Genomic DNA, 23,782 nt, shown 5'->3' with positions numbered 1-23,782 from the left:
CATCTAAAAGATCATTACGGCATTTTTTGTATGTAATTTTCATTATAAATATGCAAATACTGGAACCACACGACTCAGTAGACATCAAGCACTAAAGAAACTTCATCTCCTTCAATAGACAACTATCCTGTCTAACAAAGTGGGAATATGCTAATTGACCTTCATGCTGTCACAAAGATGGCAGCGCCCACAGCCAATAAGGAGGGAATATGCTAATTGACTGCCAGCAGTGGCAGCAGCAGAGGTCTGATGCCGGGGTGCCTCCCGCCACTGAGGGCTCCCAGACTGTAAGAGGGGGCAGGATGGGCTGAGGGACCTCCCCTCCAGTGCATGAATTTTCATGCACCGGGCCTCTAGTTACTGAAATAAAAGGAAATGAGAGGTAGCAGTTATGCCTACACAATTTATTTTGCTAAAAGTGTAAGAATTTAAACACCATTATTGTCTTTTAGGATTTATAATAAATTGAATGCAAATTAAAAGCATTCACTTCTTTGCCATTGCAGAAAAATTATTGTAAGCTATTATGTAGCAACGTTCTGAGACAATGCATCTAATTATTTTTAATTCATAAAGAAATATTGACTCACAGGTGTTCTCATAGTTAATGAAGTTTAAAAATTTGCAATCCTTAATTCAAGCTTAAAAGCTATCAGGGCTGAAAGGTTTTCTTATAAATTTATGTAAATGAAAATTCTAAATGATTAAAAATATCAAAACTGAACAAAAAAAGCAATTGTTTCTATACAGTTAGGAGGAACAATTAAAGATTTTACCCTAGTTTATTAAGGAATATTGAGTTTTTAGTCTATCATTCTCCACAACAACTCTGATGATTAAGGTGTGGATATCTATTCCATCAATTCAGAAAAAAGGGAATTGTCAGATTTTTCAAAATAAATAATTTGGTTCTAGATCTTATTATGGCTAGCAGGGATATTAGCTATTTAAATTTATGAACAGGTCTCTAAGAGGTTTAAATACTCACAATGACTAGATTTTATTTTATTCAAAAGACTAATAAAATGCTTTATAGCACAATTTATATATTTCTTAAACAAAACATATTAATTAACCCCTTCAGTATCTTTTTGTTCTATTCTCCACTATTTAACTTACATTTTTTGTTGTTCCCATAGCATTGTTAGAAACTTACAATGTTTTAAATTTGTGTTAAAGAGGTATATTTTCACTATTTTGAAGCTATTTGCAACCTTTCAATGCAAGATATATGATGTATTGATTTAATATCAAATTGCATAACCTCAATAAATTGCATCTAGCAAGTGAAATGCTTATATAAATGTACTAGAGATAAAGGGAATATGTGGAAATACATACTATTAAAAATGCCGATATAAAATTTCTCCTAGGTATGTGTTGTTGTTTTCTTAAAGATAAATAATAATTTAAAAATAACAGTAAGATTATTTTAAACCCACTTGGAGAACATGAAAATTACTTTCCAGGAGAAATCAAATTTGACATAAATTTGAAATTATAGTATCAGAACAATTTATTTGCTAAGTACATATTCATATCTTTAACAAACTAGATTATATTTATAATACTGCAGAACAGAAAACATGTAAAATAAACCATGAAATGAAATTTTCCTTTGTCTTAATTTTATTTTATTTTTTTAAATAAATCTTTACTGTTCAGATTATTAAAATTGTTCCTCTTTTTTCCCCCCCATAGCTCCCCTCCCTTAATTTTACTTTTTATGCTAATATTTCATTATTGTACATTACACTGTGGTAGACTATGAATGGTAATTTTTTTTAATCATTGAATTGCTTAAATTCCTTGTAGTGACTCTCAATAAAATTGGATAGTGGGAATTATTTTTCTATTGAAAAATATACAGAATTTGGTATCAGCACTCTAGAATTGGAGCATAAAAGCACTATGAAAAACACAAAGAAATGCATCTATTAAAGAAGAATTATCATATGTGTATATATTAATATATATATTAACACAGTGGTTATATGTTTATGTGCATTAAGTATAACTTGGTTCCATTCTGAGATGACAGTTCCTGGCACTACTCTCCCTTCAATCCTGTCTTCATGTTCTTAAACTTGTGAAATACATAAATACAAAGGAGTGTTCAATGAAAAGATAATTATAAACCCAATACCTTTATAATCACTGTCCAGATTAAGTCATTAAACTCTTAATGATGATCATTATTTTATATGTAAAAATGCTGTATGAAGTCTCACAATAGTGAGAGAAATCCTAGAAGAAAAGATAACAATTTATCCTAATATAAGGCGACAAGAGAAGATTTGACTTTGGGTGTTGGGCACACAGTGCATACAGATCTTGTAACGTAAAAACCCACACCTGAAACCTATATTCATGTTGATCAATGTCAGTATGGCGGTTCCTCAACACACCCTGATCAATTTAATAAATAAATATTTTAAAAAAGGGAAAAAAGGAGATCGAAGAATACACAATTAAATGGAAAGATATTCCATATTCATGGATTGGAAGAATCAACAGTTAAAATGGCCGTATTATCCAAATCAATATACATATTTAATGCAATCCCTATCAAAATCCCAATGTCATTTTTTAAAAAGAAATAGAACAAAAAATCACCATTTGTATGGAACCACAAAAGACACCAAATAGCCAAAGCAATCCTGAGAAAAAAGAATGAAGTCAGAGGTATTATACTACCTGACTTCAAGTTATACTACAGAGCTATGATAACCAAAACAGCATGGTATTGACAGAAAAACAGATGCACAGACCAATGGAACAGAATTGAGAGCCCAGAAATAAAACCACAGGTATATGAGCAAATAATTTTGACAAAGGAGCCAAAAACATATAATGAAGAAAAGAAACCCTCTTCAATAAATGGTACTGAGAGAATTGAAAGCCACATACAAAAGAATGATACCAGATTACAGTTTGTTCCCTTGAATAAAAATTAATTCTAAATGGATCAAAGACCTAAATATGAGATCTGAAACAATAAAGCACATAGAAGAAAATATAGGTATTAAACTTACAAACCTTGGTTGTAGAGAAAAATTTATTAATTTGACCCCAAAAGCAAGGGAAGTAAAGGCAAAAAATAAATGAATAGAATTATATTAAATTTAAAAAGCTTCTGCACAGCAAAGGAAACCACCAACAAAACAAAAAAGCAACCAATGGAATGGAAAATTATATTTGCAAACAACAGCTCTGACAAGGGGTTAATACCCCAAATATATAAGGAACTCATCATACAACTTTACACCAAACAAACAAACAATCCAATTTAAAAATGGCAGAGGACCAGAACAGACAGCTCTCCTAAGAAGACAGACAGCCATCAGATATATGAAACGATGTCCAACTTCACTAGCTATGAGGAAAATGCAAATCAAAAGTACCATGAGATACCACCTCACACCTGTTAGAATGGCTATTATCAACAAGACAGGTAATAACAAGTGGAGAGGTTGTGGAGAAAAAAGAACCCTCATGCACGGCTGGTGGGACTGTAAACTTGTGCAACCACTATGGAAAACACTATGGGGGGTTCCTCAACACACTAAGGATAGAGTTACCATATGACCCAGCAACCCCGCTTCGGGGTATCTACCTGAAAAACTGGAAAACAAAGATATATGTACCCCTATGTTCACTGCAGCATTATTCATGGTGGCTAAGACATGAAGAAAACCAAAGTGTCTCATAGAGGATTGGATAAAGAAGATGTGGTATATACACACTATGGAATACTAGTAAGCATAAGGAAAGATGAAAAAAATACCATTTGCAACAACATAGATGGACCTTGAGAATATTATGCTAAGTGAGATAAGTCAGTCAGAAAAAGCTAAGAACCATATGGTTTCACTCATGTGTGGGTTATAAAACTAAATAAATGTAATCGACATTTTAAATCTATATTATCACAAATTGCTATTTTATCCATAAAAAAAGTGATTCATCAGTAATAATGAACCTGTATGGGCATCTCTGAATTAGACTTTCTGTGTGGTAACAGGATAGCATCATGAGTCACCACAAAAACACAAATTAACAGAAATTGCTAATAATGACTACATTACAAGGTCAACTATATTGTATAAATATTTTAAAATTTACGTAAGATGTGGTATTGCAGTAGAAATATTATGAGTTTGCTGAAAGGACCACCCTGAAAATGTGGTGACAGCAATAGCACAGTAAAAGCTCTATTACAAAGCTACACCCTTACTACTCATCACTCCTAACCCTTTTACTTCAATAAAACACTCAATCTGTATCTTGTCTTCACTAAAACCTGGTGCATCCCTGAACACACTGCTTCCCCCTGAAGTCCTTTCTAGTGACAAGTACTTACTCTTCTTCATAGGTTGCAATATTTCTGATTACTGGCTACTTTTTATTGAATACTAGAGGCCTGGTGCATGAAATTCATCCCCTTGGGGGATGTCTGACTGATTGCTTAGGCCTGCTCCCTGCTGGCTGATCGGTGCCCCCCCTGTGGGACTGCACTGACTACCAGGGGACAGCTCCTGCATTGAGTGTCTGCCTCCTGGTGGTCAGTGCGCATCGATCAGTCGTTCCACCATTTGGTTGATTTGCAAATTAGCCTTTTATTATATAGGATTGTTCTTCTACTTTTATTGAAAAGTGTAAATGCTTTACAACTTATGACTTCTGGCTATATCAATATATACCTCTCCTTTTTTCGCCTGTCATCTGATGACCTCACGGTTATTGACGGATTCACCGAAGTCCTTAGAAGTCTTTAGTCTTCTTTTCAATTCTCAATCTTACCACAATTCTATGAGCTTTAAATATTCATTAAGAAGACCTAACAAGCTGCCTAATAATTCCAAAACTTATGTATCTCCAGCTACCTTCAGATTTATTCTTTTTATCCACCTTACTTATTCCAATGCTCCTATCTTAGAATTTGTCAACTAAAAGAATAGCTCCACCACAAAATCTTAAATCTCAATGCCATATTCTAACTAAAACCTCTTACACTTCCAGCACCCCAAACTTGCTTTGTTACTACAACATACAGTTTTCCAATTCTTGGATTTTCTCTATATTCTCCTAGTCTATCAATTCCTGTCTGCACTTTTCTTCCTTCTTATCTAGAATGAACATCTGCCTAAGTATCCTCAATTTCTCTCCACTGCTATTTTTCTAACAACCTCCACATTTATCAAAACTCTCACTCCCCAACAAATGCTACAAACTGACTTCTCAGTTTCTACACTTGGGTTGGCTCAGTGCTGCTAGAAATGATCACACTGCTCTTACACATTAGTGTATCTTGAAATTGCTGGTCTCCAAACTTCAGATGGATCTGCAGGACTATTCAGCAGCCCTTTAATTTGTCGTTGGTCAGTACTTTATTTCCTTCAGTGATTGTTACAAACCTTCAAAACAAATCTCTAATTCAACTTCCAAACTGTTATATTCTTGTCTCTTTTGTGTTTGAGAAAATTAAGACCATCAGGCAGTAATAGCCTACCTTCCAATTCCCTGTCTAGTAACTGATCTACTTTAATATCTCCCTTTCCTCTGATTTGAGCCAACCTATCCATCTAAGCTTCTGACTCTAGCTCATCCTCCATCTTTAGGTTCTTACTCGAATAGCTGTGCCTTCACATTTTCTATCTTCAAATGTTCCTTCTCTTCAGACCATATACATGATCAAATCTCAAATCTCTCACTTTCAGTGATCTCATAAAAAACTGTAAAGTCACATGCACAGTCTACCACACATAGAAGATAATATGATAGAGAATCAACATTTAATCTAATAATTTTCCTAAATTTTTATGAGAATAGCTTGCTTAATTATAAACTGAGAACACACAATACATAGAGAGTTCACAATTTAGGCCAACTATTATATTTATGTGCAAAGGATAAATTTTGGACTGTAAAAAAAATCATTATGTTTTCATGAGAAAAAGGTATGTGTTTTATTCATCTTTAGCACCATGGTGATGTTAAAATGTATGTAAAATTTTTTTAAAAAAGAGAGATAAATAAATATTTTAGGAAAAGGTAGTTCCTAAGGAGTATTGGAATAGAAGAAAAGATGCTTGACAAACTAAGCCATAAACAAAATATAATTTGCATTTTATAACACTATTCTCATATTTATTATTGGGGAAACAACACAGATTATAAATCTCCCCTTTTTTACAGAGACTTTCTTTAGAGCAATCTAAAAGATATAACTCACATACCATAAAATTCACTCTTTAAACAATAAAATGGCAATAAATACATACCTATTAATAATCACTTTAAATGTAAATGGGTTAAATTCTCCAATCAAAAAGTAGCTGAATGAATAAGAAAAAAGATACATATATATATATACTGTCTTCAAAAGACCTACTTCAGCTCAAAAGACATACACATCCTGAAATTAAGGGGATGAAAGAAGATATTTTATGCAAATGGAAATGAAAAAAAGCTGTGGTAGCAATACTACAGCAGACAAAACAGACTTTAAAACAAAGGCTATAATAAGAGACAAAGAAGAACATTACATAATGATAAAGTGATCAATTCAAAAAGAGAATATAACCCTTGTAAACATTTATGCACCCAACAAAGGAGCATCTAAATATATAAAGAAAATATTAATAAACATAAAGGGAGAAATTGACAGTAATACAGTCATAGTAGGAAACTTTAACACCCCATTGACATCAATGGATAGATCTTCTAGACAAAAAGCCAAAAAGAAAACAGCAGCCTTGAATGACACATTAAACCAGATGAATTTAATTGATATTTTCAGAATTTCACCCCAAAGCAGCAGAATAAACATTTTTTCAATTGCATATGGAACTTTTTCCAGGACAGAAAACAAATTAGGATACAAAATAAGTCTCAAAAAATTTAAGAAGACTAAAATCATATTAAGCATCTTCTCCAACCATAATGGTATTAAACTAGAAATCAATTACAAGAAGAAAAAAAAAAAGAAAAACACATGGAGGATAAATAAAATGTTACTAAACAATGGGTGGGTAAACAATGAAATCATCAACAACAAAAACCACAAAAAATACCTTGAGACAAATAAAAATGAAAACAAAATAACCCCAAATATATGGGATGCAGCAAATGCAGCCCTAAGAGGGAAATTCATAGCAATTCAGTCCTACCTCAAGAAACAAGAAAAATCCCAAATAAGCAATCTAACCTTACACTTAAAGGAACTACAAAAAGGACAACAAAGCCCAAAATGAGTAGAAGAAAGAAAATAATTAGGATCAATGAGGGGGAAAAAAAAAGTCTAAAAATACACAAAAGATCAATGAAACCAAGAGCTGGTTCTTTGAGAAAACATAAACAAGATTGATAAACCTTCAACCAGACTCATCAAGAAAAAGACAGAGCAGAGCAGTGCTGAGTAACACCAGGCTCCCCCGGCACCTTCACCATCACCAGGCGACCTAAAGAATGAACGGCCATTCAAAAAATGAAACAAAAAGCAGACACGACCTTACCAACACCAAAGAAACATCCAAGCAATAAAGTGGAAGACTAATAACCAAGATGCGGACATTGGAATGTTTACGATTATTCTTCACGAAACAAGTACAAAACGAGAATGTCAGCCAATGTTTCCAGCGATTTTTCTCGAATGCCTGCACAGAAGACAGGAGAGCAACCTCGCCAGTTTCGGCAACCACTAGGTTTATATTTTTTTCCTGTTTTTTTACTGTTTTGGTAATATAAATTGAAAGAAGAAATATTAATACCACCTGGGGAGAACCCCAACCAAAGAAATCTGAAATATATAGTAAATGCTTTTCTGTTCCCTTTTCTAGTTCATTTTGGATGCTGGTGCTAAACTTCCAAGTGTCGTGATTTAAAAAGGAATTTATGCTCTTCTTATTTATTTCTAGATGAGGGGAGGATAACATTTTTGCTTTCTTATGCGACTCTGAAAATGTGCAGCATGAAGTTCCTCAAAAATAAAATTTTTACCCTTAGGGGTGGGGAGAGACAGGGAGGACCCAAATAAATAAAATCAGAAATGAAAAAAGGATAAGTAACTACTGACACCACAGAAAATAGTATACAAAACAATGATATGACAACACATTGGGCAATCTGAAAGAAATGGATAACTTCCATGACTGAATCAGGAAGAAATAGGAAATCTGAACAGACCAATTACAATCAACAATATTGAAGCAGAAATGCCTTAGAACTAAAAATGTATAGAGAACGAATTTCTTAAATTTTTTTCTTTTGTCTTATGTCTGGAAGAATGAATAAGAATCTAGTTTAATGACACATCTACCAACATTGTTGGTTTTGACAATGCTATACTTTTCAGTATTTGTTTTTTCTACCTTTCAGTGCAAATTAAGATCTTTTGTCAAGTGTCCTTGTGAGTTTGCTTAGGTATCATGATCCATTTTTTGGATACGGAGCTAGCTACCCTTACACTGCCATCCACCACAGCTCAGAAACTGCTTCAGTCTCAGGCTTAAAAGTATGATGACATTTCATTTCCATTTCCAATTTTAAGTACTGTGCCTGAAGAAATTTTCTAAATAAACATTGGTTCCCTATGTCTTACCTTTTTTTGAGGCCAGCTTTACCACATATATTTGGTATATAATCAGCAAATGTAAACAGATATAAAATTTAAAATACAGACGCACACAGAGTGAGAAAAATATTTTAAATGGCAAATATAATTTCATATTTTCTAGAGTTCACCATAGCATCATTAATGATTTAGGAGCATTTTACTAGACCTATATATGTGTGTATAAATTACAAATAGCTAAATATGAATATATTATTATCAACTTAGAAAACAATGTTATATTCAAGTATTTAATGAACTTTCCTGAATCTATTTTTTGCTATTCCTTTTCTACGTGTACATTCAGATGAAATATGTTAATTTAACTTATTGTAACAAAAAAAGCATAATTGTGCACCATGCAATGAGATCTGCATACTGTAACGAAAACAGCAACTATAATCCATTTTGTTCACTGCAGTCACTATGTCAACTTTAAGTAGTTACAGTACTATAAATACTTTAACTCTAAAGTCAGAAAAAAATTTTTTTTTATAAAAACATGGATTATGAGTAAAAGGCATAAAACGTCAATGGTGTGTTATAGGATATGATTATATCCCAATAATGTACAAGCACATATGTTGTTGTCAGTGTTGAAGCAATGTACAGTCGTTTTTATTAACTATTGAAACAAAATGACACTGGGAGCACTCAAACCTATTTCCTCTCAGAATAAAGATGGTCAGTTTCATTCTAAGAAATGAAAGCAAATGCAAGATCCTACGTTGCAATCACTAGTTAGTGACACCACCATTTTATTAGAACAACTGCAGTTGGCACTCTTGCCACCTCATGGGATATGTGTTCCCGGGAGAGATCAGCCTGGCCTTCTTCAGTCTCAGAAACATCCTGTTGTGACTGAAGGCGAATACTGCGCCTAATGACTCGAATCGCTAGGCATGTACCACCATCTCTCCCTTTTCCCTGCAAAATACTGTGCTCTCTTGCTGCAGAACAGGATGAAGAAAATAATATTGAAAATGGGGAACTTAAGGTTACAATCTTCTCTAACCCTCTGTCCAAGCCAGGTATGCCCGAAGAGGCTTTTGGCTCTAGGCAGACATCCGTGGACTGGTGTGTTTTCACTTACCCAGTACATACAAAAGAAAACACAGCAGAGACTCACATTCTGCTCTGCTTTTGGGAGAAAGAAAACTCTATCTCTTTCCAAGTAAAAACTGGAAAGCTTTTTTTCTCTGTGAATTCATGATGAAATGATCCTATGCCCACTGAATCAGAAAAATGGTCTTTACTCATAAACTAATGTAATTATCAAAAGTTAGATAAAAGACAAACTGAAATGAATAGTTTAGACTCAAATCACAAAATTGCCTAATTAATATTCATTATCAGGTTAATGTCTGTGATACAGAAACTTTTATAGAGCAGGTATAGTTCAATATACCAAGCTGAGACAAAAAGCATCACAGACAAACCACAGAACTGTATACCCAGGGGGTAAACATCTATCCCGATTATCTTTCTCATTAATTATAAGTAAAGCACAAACTGAGATTGGGTTTAGATATATTAATTGCAAAAAAAAAAAAAAACTGGCTTATAATAGGGTGTCCTTATCAAGCAGACTTTGTACAAAATCAAATTCTGGACCGAATACCAGAATCCCCAATGCCTCCAAAAGGTACATGACTTGCGATCCTGTCTCAGATCAATGTACTTGGAGAAATCTCCTCCTCAGGCAGCAGGCTGGCGTCTCTCTGGGACTGGTGCTGACCTCACCTTCACTGTAAAGACAGCTTCATGCTGAGTGCCTTGTGTTATGAAAAGGAAAGCGGAGTGGCTTTATGCCTTGCTGCGTGTGTTTTCCCCCTGCCTTTGCCCCCTGTTCAAATTTCCTTCTCTGGAGCTTTCTCGACCTGAATGAGTTTTGAGAGGGACCTAACCCAGTATGCCATCTAATGACCCCCGGGGCATCTACCCTCGCTTTTCAGCTGTTCTGCTTTGCAGTCTTCCTCGGGACTCACATTTGATCCAGAACCCACCAGAAGACCAAGAGGCAAGAGAGCCAGAGACTGAACAAAGCTTACTTGTTGCTGTTTTTCTATTCCTTTAAAAAATTCATTTCCGGTATGTAATATTTCTTATAAAGTAGGCTAAAAAATGTCAGGGCCTTTCATATCTTCTACTCAAAGGTTTTGACTCCACACATGAGAAAGATTACAGTAATTCATGCTTAACCCCCGCCCCCACCCATAAAAAAAAAAAAAACTAAAGGGAAATTTAAGTTTGGTTCAGCTCATCCTAAATAACTTGAAAACCAATGAACCGGACTCTCAGAACTAGTGGATACAAATGAAAGACTATTTAAGAAATCTGTTTGATTTGGGTATACAATTTTTACCAACATCTCAATGAGTTGTATTAGAATATAAATAGATAAAACACAAGAAAATAAACCACATGTAAAGGGCAAAGTAGTTTTCATAGGTAGGAAAAAGGACTACATTACTAATGGGAAATGTCTACAAAAATGAGTGTATTTTACCTGTCATCATCTTCTGAGAATCGCCTCTGCAAATCCTCTTTACTCCACTGTGCTTTTTCTTTCCCTTGCTCATGTGTATCTTGTGTGTTTTCCTCGTCTCCTGATTCTCTGGTTTTCTCATTATTAGACGTTTTTGTAATCTCTTTCCCTTTCACATGCTCATTAATTCTTTCTTCCTTTACGTCATGAACTATCTCTTCATGCTTATCCCCTTCTTTCCCTCCCTCTTCTACTCCCTTTGGCCTTTGAAAGCAACACAAATTGAAGGAAGGCATGCAAATAAACACAAAAAAGGAAAGAAAAAGTAAGAAAAAAATGCATACAAAATTAAACAGAAAGGAAATGAACACTATGAAAACATAAATAACAATGACATCTTCTAAATGTTGAAACTTTTTTTCCAGTATACCAGAGAAGCGCTTGTGTAAGCACCACAATCATAACTGTTCTTTAAATCCTATTTTCCTGTTACAGCGTTGCATGGAAAAACGTTGGTCTCCTCATTATAGATTTTTTTTATACATAGGAGTAAAAATAATTTAGCTCAGGTGCCCATAAACTCTATGAATATGCTTATATAAACATAAATATTGCATTTATAAATTTTGAGAGGCTGAGGACTTTTTCCATGCACTTATAACAGTTTCAGGAGGATAAGGAGTATCCCATTAAAAAAAGTAATATTTTTCTGAATCCCTGAAATATATTCGGCTGGGGAAAAAAACCTTTCAAATATTACTTTTCACATTTCTTAGAACATTAAAATATTCAAATTTTCACAAAACCGTCACTTTAACCTCAATAAATGTGTAATAAAATTACTTTTCAAAATAGAAAACATTAAAAAACAACTAATGCTATTATTTCAAGTAATCTAGTAAGAAAGTTGTTGTGCGTTCTATAAAATTTGCCTGTGCAAAAAGTTTGAAAGGCAGAGCAAAATATAATAAAAAATAATATTTCCAGAAGTTCTTATTGCCAAATGACACACATTAGCCTTTAGAACAGAGGATCTTACGTTTATCCAAAGAAACATAAAGATCTTGTCATATACATTTAGGAGAGTTTCCTGCGAAAGTCCCTTACTCACCTGATTTTCTTGCTTCCTCTGGGCCGTTCTGATTGGACGGACATGTAGCTTGTGCTGCTGAAACGAGAAGCACTACTAGTCCTGGAAACCGCAGATATATCACTTACATCACTGTCCGAAGATTTAGTGGAAATATTATCTGCCCCTCTATGAGGATCCCATCCTGATCGGTACTGTTAACACAGATTGACAAATACGCAGAAGGTGTCAGTATCACCACACAGAGCAATTATTAGCTTCTCCTATTTCAGCACTTTATTGTCCACAGGGGATACTGCAAAACCCCCACTCAGTTGCATATAAAAACAAAAGTGAATGGCAATTATCCTAAAAGAAAAATTCAATTTGCGTGAAACCTTTGTTTTTTTAGCACAGGCAATTAGAGCATTTCCACCACACCCCAATGAAGGCCATTAAAATAGTTTCTCCACAGCAATGGCCTCGGGGAAGGACATTTAGGTAAAATCTGGGAAATATAAACATTTGGCTTCATATTAGGGAATAGAATATTTTTATTTCTGAATAAAATTTGGGGGGAAAAAAAAGGTATAGTAAAGTTGCCACTGTGACTTATAGAAACCCATTTTCTCTTTAATCCGTTAAGCTTCATTGAAAACCTAGAGATAATACAAAATCTAATGATTAAAACACTAACTTTTTCTAGAAAAGCCAAGAGAAAAGAGCAAGTTTAATGATTGAAAGATTACTGGAATTTTGATGAATCCTAGAAATACTAGAAAAAGTCATTATTATTTACAATAGTTCAAACTTCCTGGAATGAAATAATCAGTTATATGGCACAGCCAGGGTGCAGGGTGTTCAAATATTCTGGTAAATGAAAAGCCATCATCAATGCTTTATGTTAACGACACTAGGATATAAAAAAAATAGTAGACTCTGGAGTCTGGACAACCTGGAGTAAGGACAACCTCTTACTAACTGGGTAAAATCGAGCAAATACCTTAACCTTTAAAACTCTGTTTAAAGTAACTAGTGCCCCGGTGCACAGATTCGTGCACATTGAACGGAAATTAATTAGAAGGTGGCTGGCGGGGCAGGACTGGGCGAGATGGGCCAGACATGCCCTGGAGCCAACCTCTCTTGGTCCCTACCTGGCCAGTCACACCTGGGGTGGCGCTGCGGCTCGAAGGGCATCTGTGGAGTGAGCAGGGTCTCTCTAGCAGGTGGGGTCCCTCGGACTGGTCTGCGGGAATCAGGCCGAAACCAGCTCTCTGACATCTCCCGAGGGATCCCAGATTGCGAGAGGGTGACGCACCCAGGAATCGGGCTCCCTCCTCTCTGGTTCTGGGGTATGTCACCTGAGAACTGCAGCTGCCAAGTCACCGCAGCTCGGCAGCTCCTGAATTGAGCATCAGCTCCCCCCACCCTCCGTTTGGCCAGTTGCTTAGCCTTTTATATATATAGAATATATAGATAGGGATAATATCTTTTTTTGCAGGGTTGTTTTGAAAATTAGAAATACAGTCTATCCTTGAACAACACGGAGGTTAGAAGAGTTGACTCCCGAGCAACTGAAAATCATCATATAACTTTTGACTCCTTCAAAACTTAACTACTGGAAGCCTTATTGATTACATAAACAGTCAATCAATACATATTTTGTACGTTAAATGTATTATATACTGTATTTTTACAATAAAGTAAGCTAGAGAAAATAGAATGTTATTAAGTAAGGAAGAAAAAATACATTTACTGTATTTATTGAAAAAATCCGCGTATAAGTAGACCTGAACAGTTCGAACCAGTGTTGTTCAAGGGTCAAATGTTAATACATGTCTGGTATCTGAAATAATGCAAAAAAATTCAGCCAGTATTATTACTGCCCTGATGGCTATTACTGGGTTAGGAGCATATCTGCTAATAGATTTTTCTTTAATTATATGTACTTCAAACATAGACTGAAATATCTGTATCTGTCAGTTTTGCAACAGAGATTTTTCTAACCATAGTGTTCACAAAGCCTTAAAAATTTTTAAATATTGAAAAATTTTACTTTAAATGAAAATGTCCTTGGCCATAGTCAGCCATTGCCTAGAATAGCATTTCAATGGGTGGGTCAACATTAACTACCTTAGCGCGTGAGCATACATACACACACACACACACACACAAAAACACACAGACACTGCATGTATTTGTTTCATCAAATATATTAGCAGTAAATTTGATCTCAAGTTGCGACATAAATGGAAATATTTCATTTTATTTATATATTTTTGGATATCTCATTTATATGATAAATGAACATTTTAAGAAAAAAATTAAAACTACTAAACTGTTTAATGGATACCGTTCTGTATTTGGGGGGCTTTATTGTTCTTATTCTTGTTATTGATAACAAAAAAGAGAAGCCATCTGATATTACAGCTTTTAAAATATTTTAGCATTGGCTAGATAAGCAGTTTTGGTATGACAATTTTTTCTTTGCAGTAGTTTTGGTATTATATTTTTTATTTTACTTTTGTTCATGGGATTATAATATCATCTAAATTCAAATGAAAAATCCTAAAGTTTAACTCTAGGAGGTGGTAAGGGTAATATTATAATCACTATGAGCAATTGCTCTGGGGTGAGACTGAATCAATGGTCTGAATCCTGGCTACACAAATTATTAGGTATGTGATATTGGGGTAATTATTTCTATGAATCCATTTTGCATCTGTTATTAAAATTAAAGTTACTTCCAGGTGATTTTTCCTCTGTCCTAGCCAAGTCTCTTATCAGTGCCTGATTTAAATGCTGCACTGAGCAAAACCTGTTTGTCAGAGATAATTAGTAACAATCATACCCATCTCCTAGGCTTGCTGCAAGGATTAAATAAGATGATGTATGCAAAGCACTTAGAAAAATATCTCACATATAACAAGTGCTTCATAAATGACAAATGATGATGATAATGATGATGCTGATGATTAGATAGTAACTGAACACCGACTTAGTATCAGTTCTAGGAATGTCTTTATCAAAAGAGATATTAGATAGAAATACCCAACAATAAATATAGTATTACTTTAAGGCTGCTCTAAGCTACAATAAAAAATATAACTATTTCTACATATATCCAATAGTTTTGTTTCAGAAAATATTTTTAGAAGGCAAATTTTAAACATTAAACCAAACTTTTCCACTAACTCCTAGTATGTACTCAGGCCTCACCTTCCCCATCTGGCCAGGTTCATCCATTTCCCACCACCTTATAGGGAATTACTCAATTCCCACCTGCACAATGAGGAGTTCTATCTCAGCAGGAAAGGTATGACGCTTCGTGGCTGACACAGCTGCTCTGTTTTTCATTTTCCTCTCTGCTACTTTATCCTGATATCCAAAACCGCCTGGAAACCTGTGCCTCCCCTGTCTCCCAACTGGTTCTTTTCCGATTTGTTCTACGTCCTAACTGCTTACTTGACTTCTGAATTTCAGTAGTTAGGATCTGACTGCGTACTCTAGCCTTAGTCTTTTTAGGCAGTCATGGCTTTCAAACCTGCTGCTATGATCCATGGGTGCATACAGGCTAGCCTCAGAGGGAAGGTAGGGGAGGGTGGGGGTAAGGAGCAGAGATCAACCAAAGGACTTGTATGCATGCATATAAGCCTAACCAACGGACACAGACACCAGGGGGGTGAGGACATGAGTGTGGGGGTGGGGTGGGAGGGTCAATGGGGGGATAAGGACACACATGTAATACCTTAATCAATAAAGAAAAAAAAAGAATTTGTGTGTTTTTTAAATACACATGGTGTACATTGCACAGATCTCTAAGACCTCTCAGATAATCTACTTTGAGCTAAAATTTTGGATGTGCAAACTTTAAGGAAAGATGTGTTTCTGTGTACTATGGTTTTATGCCTTTTATATAACTCGTCACACAATACCTTGTTATAGGTGGTGTGTGTATGTGTGTGTGTACATGTATAACTTTCTAACCCTCTATTAGAATAAAGGTTCTTAAAGGTCAGGACAATATCTTCCTTATCTTTGTAATTCTTTTAGCACCTAAGAATCAGATATTTAATTTAATTTAAACTCATGTTTAGCCTTCGAACCAGTTAGATAAGAATAAATCCCATTTTAACGATTATTGTGAGGAGTAAGAGAAATAAGACTCAACATACCCAATAGTGTACTTAGCACATAGCAGTACCTAAAAAGTAGGTCACCAAGTAAAAGACTGAGTGGAGAAATTCATATAAAGGAAAATTCATAAACGAGGCAAAATCTCTAGTTTGATGGTGACTCTGCTGTCGGCTCAAGGCCTGAACTAAGTACATCTCTCTGAGCACTTCTAAGCAGCTAAGCATGTTTACCTTTGGAGTATGGCTCAGGTTTCCACTAAGAATACATACATGATCAACAGAATGAGAAATTTGGAAAGTAAGAAATAATAAGAAAAATATTTTTATAAATAAAACTTCAGAACTTATCTTAAATATATTTAGAGTATTACATCTCCATATATACAATTCACAAAAAGCCCAGAGCAAAGTAATAAATGACCTAACACTGGTGTTTACTTTTAAGATGGTTCATTTCTTTTGCTTTTCCTAAATGCAGTTTTGCTTGTCTTAATATATAATAAACAAAAGTTATATATTTTCATAGTGGGAAAGAAGCAGCTAAATATTATACCAAGGTAAAGAGTTATAAATGTGAATAAGTTCATTTATTTAGTTAGGAAAGAGTTGGTGTTGTCTGGCACTATAAACAATGAAGACTTAGCACGTATTAGTTTATAGCTGACAGATGAACAATAAATGATATATTCATCATTCTCTTTAATGGAAAAAAAAAACAAGATTTCCTGCATAGGATTACACAACCCCAGCTGAAAATTGTGCTCTGACTGGAGATCATTAAAATCTTGTAAGAGAGTGAGGAAGCTTTTCCCGACAACATTTGATGCTTTGTCCATTACTACTAAGCAGATCATCAACTAGAAAATTTTACAGGAAATTATTATTGTTCAGGATGTTCCAGACGCTAAGGAGTCTCTAAGTGGCCGGGAGAAGTTAATGTTCTCCCAATTTACCTAAGATTAGTGAAAATCTAACAGCATATCTGCAAAGCCCTTTTGAAAGAAAAGTTTAAATTAAAATGTTGGAATAATATTCCTGAGAAAAAAGTATATTCCAATTTCTAAAATAAAATTGTTACTTTCTCCAGTATACTCACTTGACATTTTTAATTAGGTAATTTCCCAGTGATTTCTCTACAGCACCTGAGGAACTCAGCTTGTTGGAGCTTTGTACATGAACTTCTCAAGCAAAACATGTGGGTGGAATTATAAGAGTTCCCTTAAGCATTGCTAGTCTTCAATTTAATAAATCTCACCAGAAAATTGTAATCTGTTGTCTAAAACTCTAGTCCAAGAATTGATTAGTTACAAAATACTGGGCAGTAAGAAAGCCCCAAGTTTGAAGAAAAATCAAGTTGTATGCCATGGAGATGTCCTTGTAGGACTATTGATATATTTTTGGAGAGAAAACACATTGAATAGATCAAAATATGAGGAAAATTAGAGCAAACACAATATTTGGGAGAGCGAGGAGAGGCTGAAGTTCTGGGCAGGCCTTTGATATCAGTGTGTGGGGAGTGGGGAGGGGGGATATAGAGGAGATAACGGAGTAGAGGGAGTCTTGGCACTGTAGCCAATGAATGAATCATGTGAGCAAGAAAATGTTCTCTTTCTTGACATCCTATTTTTATTTCATATCATAATTCAAAGAGAGTAGCTGTTGCCTTTTGATAATACCGTCACTGAAGATACTCTCTCTGAGGAGTTACTTCCAGGTGATTTTTTCTCTGTCCTAGCCAACTCTCTTATCAGTGCCTGATGTAAATGCTGACTGAGCAAAACCTGTTTGTCAGAGATAATTTTGTTTGGATAGGACTCCTAAAGAGGGCATTGTGCGGTAAGGTCTCTGCTTGGGAGGGAGAAGACAGGAAAGGCACAGCAAAATGAGAGTTAATTTAAGTTGTAGCCTTATAAATAATTTTCTTCAAGTGAAATCCCAGCTAGAAAAGTCTTAATTCCTTCCAAGAGAATTACTGCCCTGAGTGTTCCTAAACGACTTTAGTCATACCTTTCTGATAGTTTTATCATATATCTGTCTTTGTCTCTCCTCTATCTATCTATCTATCTATCTATCTATCTATCTATCTATCTATCTATCTATCTATCTCTACCTACCTATCTATTCATTCATCTACCTATGTTCTATCCACCCATCCTGCTAGATTATAAGCTCCCTGGGGATAATGACCGTCTTACTTATTTTAGTATTACCATTATCTAGATCAGTGCCTGGCACGTAGTAGGAACTCAATGAACACTGAATGAATGAAAATGAATGGAATGCTTGTTTTATCTGGGCAATATACACTGAGTGGCCAGATTATTATGATCTCTGAATGCATAAGAATCTGGCTACTCAGTGTGTGTGTGTGTGTGTGTGTGTGTGTGTGTGTGTGTGTATTAAAGGCCTGGTGCATGGGTGGGGTCCAGCCAGCCTGTCCAGGGGGAGGGGACATGGGCAGTTGGCTGGCCTGCTTGCTGGTCGAACTCCTGGTCGAGGGGACAATTTGCATATTAGCCTTTTATTATATATGCTATACACTGAGTGGCCAGATTATTATGCGTTCAGAGATCATAATAATCTGGCCACTCAGTGTATATAGGAGTATTATCTCCAGTATAAAGTATCAAATCAGAGTATATAATACTGTGATCATAACTGACTAGTTTAGTCACGTAATTCTTTCATTCTCCGTGGGGAGTACAGGCAGTGGTGTACCGGTATATGTTTAACAACCAGCTATCCAAGGGGGAAAAGTTCTGGTTGTTGATTTCTGAGGAATAAATGCTCCCATCACAGCTGATTTCAAGTTACATGTGGTCACTATACACAGAGTTGGTGCACACCACGAGGTGTGGGGTTTAGGAATACACACATTGTTTGTAGGACTCAAGACTCCTGAGAACACAATGAGTAAAGACAACAACATATCAGAACTGTAAATTCGTCCTCTGTAAATCTTGTGAAAGATGGAACAGCAAGAACAGTGTGAGGTAACAACCCACAATTGTGGGAAGGGTAGCCATTAGCCTAGAGGCCAATACTTGTGTCTCTTGGTCTGAAGGGAAGTTATAAGGCTAGTTCTTTTTCCTGGAGAATTTGCAGAGAAAGAATTCTTGGTAGTAGTCCATTATGACTTTCCCAAAGGCCAGCACAATGGGAACTCTATGCCTGTTATTAGTAAGTTGCTCCTTGAGAAATGTCATCCTTTATTTATTTCTATTGATTTCTCAGGATTTTCAGAGATAGGCATGCCAGTTTTGCCATGAAATCCCAGGCTCAGAGATCTCAGGCAGCTGCAGAGCTCACGCTTTTGCCTTTAACAAGTGCATTTACCACTTTCCTCCTCAGAATCCGTAACTTCTCACCCATTCAATTCTACCATTTACTGCAAATGTTCTCAAAAACAAACCAAAACCACCAATAATATCCTAATTTACCAGCCAGCAGTGTCTTTTTGGTTTTCTTCTTTCCTGATTTTGCTATTACATCTAATGTTGTTGACATCCTCTCTCTTCCTGAAACTTCATAATGCCTTCTCAGATAATGTCATTCATAGCTCCTCCTGTCTCCCCACTTATCCTTTTTAATCTCCTTTGCTTTCTCTAACTTGATTTTAAATTATATTTTCCAAAAATTTCAATTGTTAGCCCTCTTTTCTTTTCGCTATACATATTCCCCATGAGTGATCTAATCCATTATCTATCCATTTTAACTACCATATAAGGACTACTAGATTCTTATCTTTGGCCCTCACCTCTCTCCTAAGCTTCAGACCTGTATTTCCAGATTCTAACAGGACATCTCTCATATGTTATTTTGCAGATACATCAAATTCAATGTGGCCCAAAACCAATTTATTCTCTTTCACCCAAAGCTAGATATTTTTGTATTGCCTATATTTCCTGCATTATTTAACAGGCTCAATATCCAACTAAAACCTGGAAAATTTGTAAGTTATCTTTGACTTCCCCTCCAATAATATCCATTCTAATCAGTCAAGAAATATTGCTCACTCATTTTATAGAAACAAATATCTCAACTTTTAGCTATTTGGGACTTATGAATGGGTCCTTGGTCTTTCACGTCAGTAATCAGAGTCTATTACATTTATTTATTTGTCACAGTTGCTGCTGAATGCCTACCAATATTCTTTCTCCCCTTTTGTTCTTTACTAAAAGAATCCAGATTTACTTAGGTTGTCTAACAACAACAACAACAAAACAAAACTTCATTTTCCAGGATCCCTTGTAACCAGGGTGATCATTTGACTTGAGTCTGGCCTCTGAGATACAAGCAGGCCTGGGGTTTTCGGAGTACAGTGAGCTGACTCATCTGGTATGGCCATTTGCCTTTCACTCTTGGCTTTTCTTTGGAACTGGAGCAAGAACAGGGAGCTGGAAGACAAGCTCTAAAAACAGGGAGTAGTACCAGCTAAGGGCTACTGATTAGATTCCTTGTTTGTGGGGAAAAAAAAATCTGTATTTATTCAGGTAATTTTGTAAGATTTTTTGTTATGAACATCTGAATGCAAACCTGAATGTAGGCCACTCATTCTGTTCTGTGTCAGAAAAATACGTTCTGCCCTCATGGTATAAAGGGATATTCTTTCACCAGCAATATTGATGAAAACCATAATACAGTCATCTGATTTTAATGATAAGAAGCAGTATATCATGATGACCACGGACTATAAAGTTGAAGGATATAAATGTATAACTACTCCCCCACTATGTAATCTTGGGCAAGTCTCTTCTCTGAGCCCAATGTAAGCTTTTTAAAAAATATTTGTCATGATTATAATTAGGCATAGTCCATGAGGAAACTAAAGAAGCTCTAAATTGTGATACTCAATTTTCATCATCATTCGGCTACAATCTCAAACATTTTACCTTGACTTGAAAAAAGCTATGAAACGTTTTAAGTTCCTAATTCCATATCCCACTTAAAAATAAGTCATTGTTCTTTGACAGTAGATTGGCTTATTTACTTATGGTAGGGTAACACCAAACCTAACTTGGAAATTCATGTTTTTTTATTCTTAAAGCTGTTAACCTGGGTTACTTTTTATAATTATGTTTATACTTGGCATCAAGAAAAGTTAAACCAAGGAATGTAACAATTGATGACCATAACACTAATAATTATTAAAAACTGAATAATTTTTATAGCTTATAAACAACTTTCAAATATTTTCTATATCATTTTTTTCCAACATCTAAGACAGCTGTTATTTTTAAATTTACAGATAATATGCATTACCACTTAGCCATTTATTGATTTAGATGTAGCCATATAACATAAATTTTTTCAACAGCTTTAGTGAGTCTTAGATTCATTTTTAAAAATTTTTTATTTTTTTATTTTTGTAGTTTATTTTCAGTATTATTTTGTATTGGTTTCAGGTGATAGATTCATTTTTATATCCTTGATTATTCCTGAAATTTCTGCTTCAGTCAAGAAGTGTTCTCTAAGTTTGTTCTTCCCAGACTCCTAAATGTATTAATAACAGTACCTCATTCTGATATAGCTAACATTTCATTTATATTCAAGCCCAGAGAGAATAGAACAGACTGTCTGCTAACAGTCCAAACCAATGAGCCCTTCATTTCTCCAGAAGAGAGGAGTCACTGTGAAGACACTGACACCATTATTATGACTAGAAGATTCTTTAAATCTGCAGATTAGAAACTTGCAGAAACCCATCCAGAATTAAGAAATATCACAAGGAAATACTTCTTAGCCATAAGAATTCCTGATATTTAGTCTTTCTTAAATATCTTTAAATATTATATGGCTCATCACCTGATGTTTGTTTATTTTTTAGAGAATATTTATAACTTTTATTAGGATATAGGTAGAGATATTATAGATATTGAGTGGCAAGCTAATATTCCAAAGTAGGAGCAAGGTCCTGGGAATCTGAAGCAGGTGGAACACAACAGAAATTAATGGATTGGAAATATAAAGTGGGGCTCCCATCAAATATTAATACTTTAGGAAATAACAGAGGAACTCAAAGTACTTGTGTATAAGAGAATCAGGACTAAATAATAGCCTGAGTAACCACAGTGTTGAAAAACTTGAAATGGCCTGAGAATTACAATGACCCATTAAATTTAGGAGAGGGCAGAAATAATTACATTCTGTTGAAAATCTGGAAGAGGCCTACTACTCATTCCTTATGTGAGAAGACAGAGCAGATTCAGCTGGGCTCGCATTAAGAGCATTTGGGATGGAGCCAATACTCAAAACATGGCAGGGAATAACAATGATGTTTTGCCTAGACTAGAGCAATAGCCTCTGCATGGGACTCCTTGTCTTTAATCTCCTTTTCAAATGCATCCTAAATATACCATTAAAGTTATCTTCTAAAAGCTCAAATTTGTTCATTTGAGTGACTCCTTCTTTAAAACCCATGGGTGTAAAATGAATATTCTACATTTTTAACTGAGTAATTTAAAGCCCTCCACAATCTTGTCCCAGCCACTTTTCCAATGTTATCTCCTAATATGTATCCCAGTTTTCTCTATATTTCCGTTCAAAGGAACCGCCAGCTGGCTGCTTCTTAAGCATGGCTTGTGCTCATCATGTACTTCCACAACTTCGCTAAAGATCTCCCCACTGCTTGATATGTCCCTCACCTCACGTATTATTCTGCAATGTAGTCATAGAATTCTCCAAACAAATGAAGACTTCTTATTCTTCCTTTGCAGGGATTACTTTTGTTTTATATCACGTACAAAGCCTATTTTGTATGAGCACTACTTATGTATGTGTGTCTCTAATTTGATTATGAACTCCTAGATTGGAAAAATTATACCTTTCTTCCTCTCTCCCTCCTTCCTTTCTTTTCACCCTCTCTTCTTTATTTTTTCATTTCTCCCATTTTATTCCTTCCTCATTCTCTCAGTTCTTTGTTTTACTGTTATTCATTTGATTATTTCTCTGGCAATTTTTTTATTTTAATGTTTCAGAACCAGAATCTAGAATTATAGTTGATCAGCGTCAGAGACACCCCAGGTATGCAGTTCTGAGTTGCAGAAAAGAGCAAGTTACTAAATGTGCCCTGAGATTGCAAAATATATTCAGATATACGAAAGAGGATTCATATAACTACCTTTCTTTAAAAAAGCCCAGCAAAGTTATTTGGTGCTGAAACATACTTTTAGTTATTTGCTCACCACTGAGTCATTAAAAAAAAATAAATCACAATATCTTAAAGGTAAAAGTGATATCGCATTGGTTTCCTCATTTTATTGATAAAATTAAAAGCCAACAAAGTTAAATGAATTGACTAAAATTATACAACTTGTTAGTATAAAAGTCTATTTTTTTCATTTAAAAATTTCACTTTTAATGGGATACTAGACAAGCATATTTAGAACCTAAGTGATTTCTTTTTAAAATAGTCATATATTGTTTTCTTTCTTACATATATACTTTAAAATAAATATTTTATTCCTTTTCTGGAA

General features: G+C 34.9%; 1 protein-coding gene across 39 annotated transcripts in view; it reads right to left on the bottom strand.

Annotated features, from left to right (window-relative positions):
* RIMS2 (regulating synaptic membrane exocytosis 2) overlaps positions 1 to 23,782 on the bottom strand; it is a 357,229-nt gene that overhangs the window by 73,282 nt on the left and 260,165 nt on the right. For 17 of the 39 annotated variants that reach the window (XM_054708317.1, XM_054708319.1, XM_054708316.1 and 14 more), the window contains one exon: positions 12,214 to 12,386. The exons of the other annotated variants lie outside the window; for them this stretch is intronic. In XM_054708317.1, coding sequence (XP_054564292.1) covers positions 12,214 to 12,386 — 173 coding nt within the window. The remainder of the gene's footprint in view (positions 1 to 12,213; positions 12,387 to 23,782) is intronic. 39 annotated transcript variants of the gene reach the window in all.

The sequence above is a fragment of the Eptesicus fuscus genome, chromosome 19, assembly GCF_027574615.1.
Source record: "Eptesicus fuscus isolate TK198812 chromosome 19, DD_ASM_mEF_20220401, whole genome shotgun sequence".
NCBI classification, from domain to species: domain Eukaryota; kingdom Metazoa; phylum Chordata; class Mammalia; order Chiroptera; family Vespertilionidae; genus Eptesicus; species Eptesicus fuscus.
Note: the sequence above shows the minus strand (reverse complement) of the source record. Positions and strands in the feature narration are given on the sequence as shown.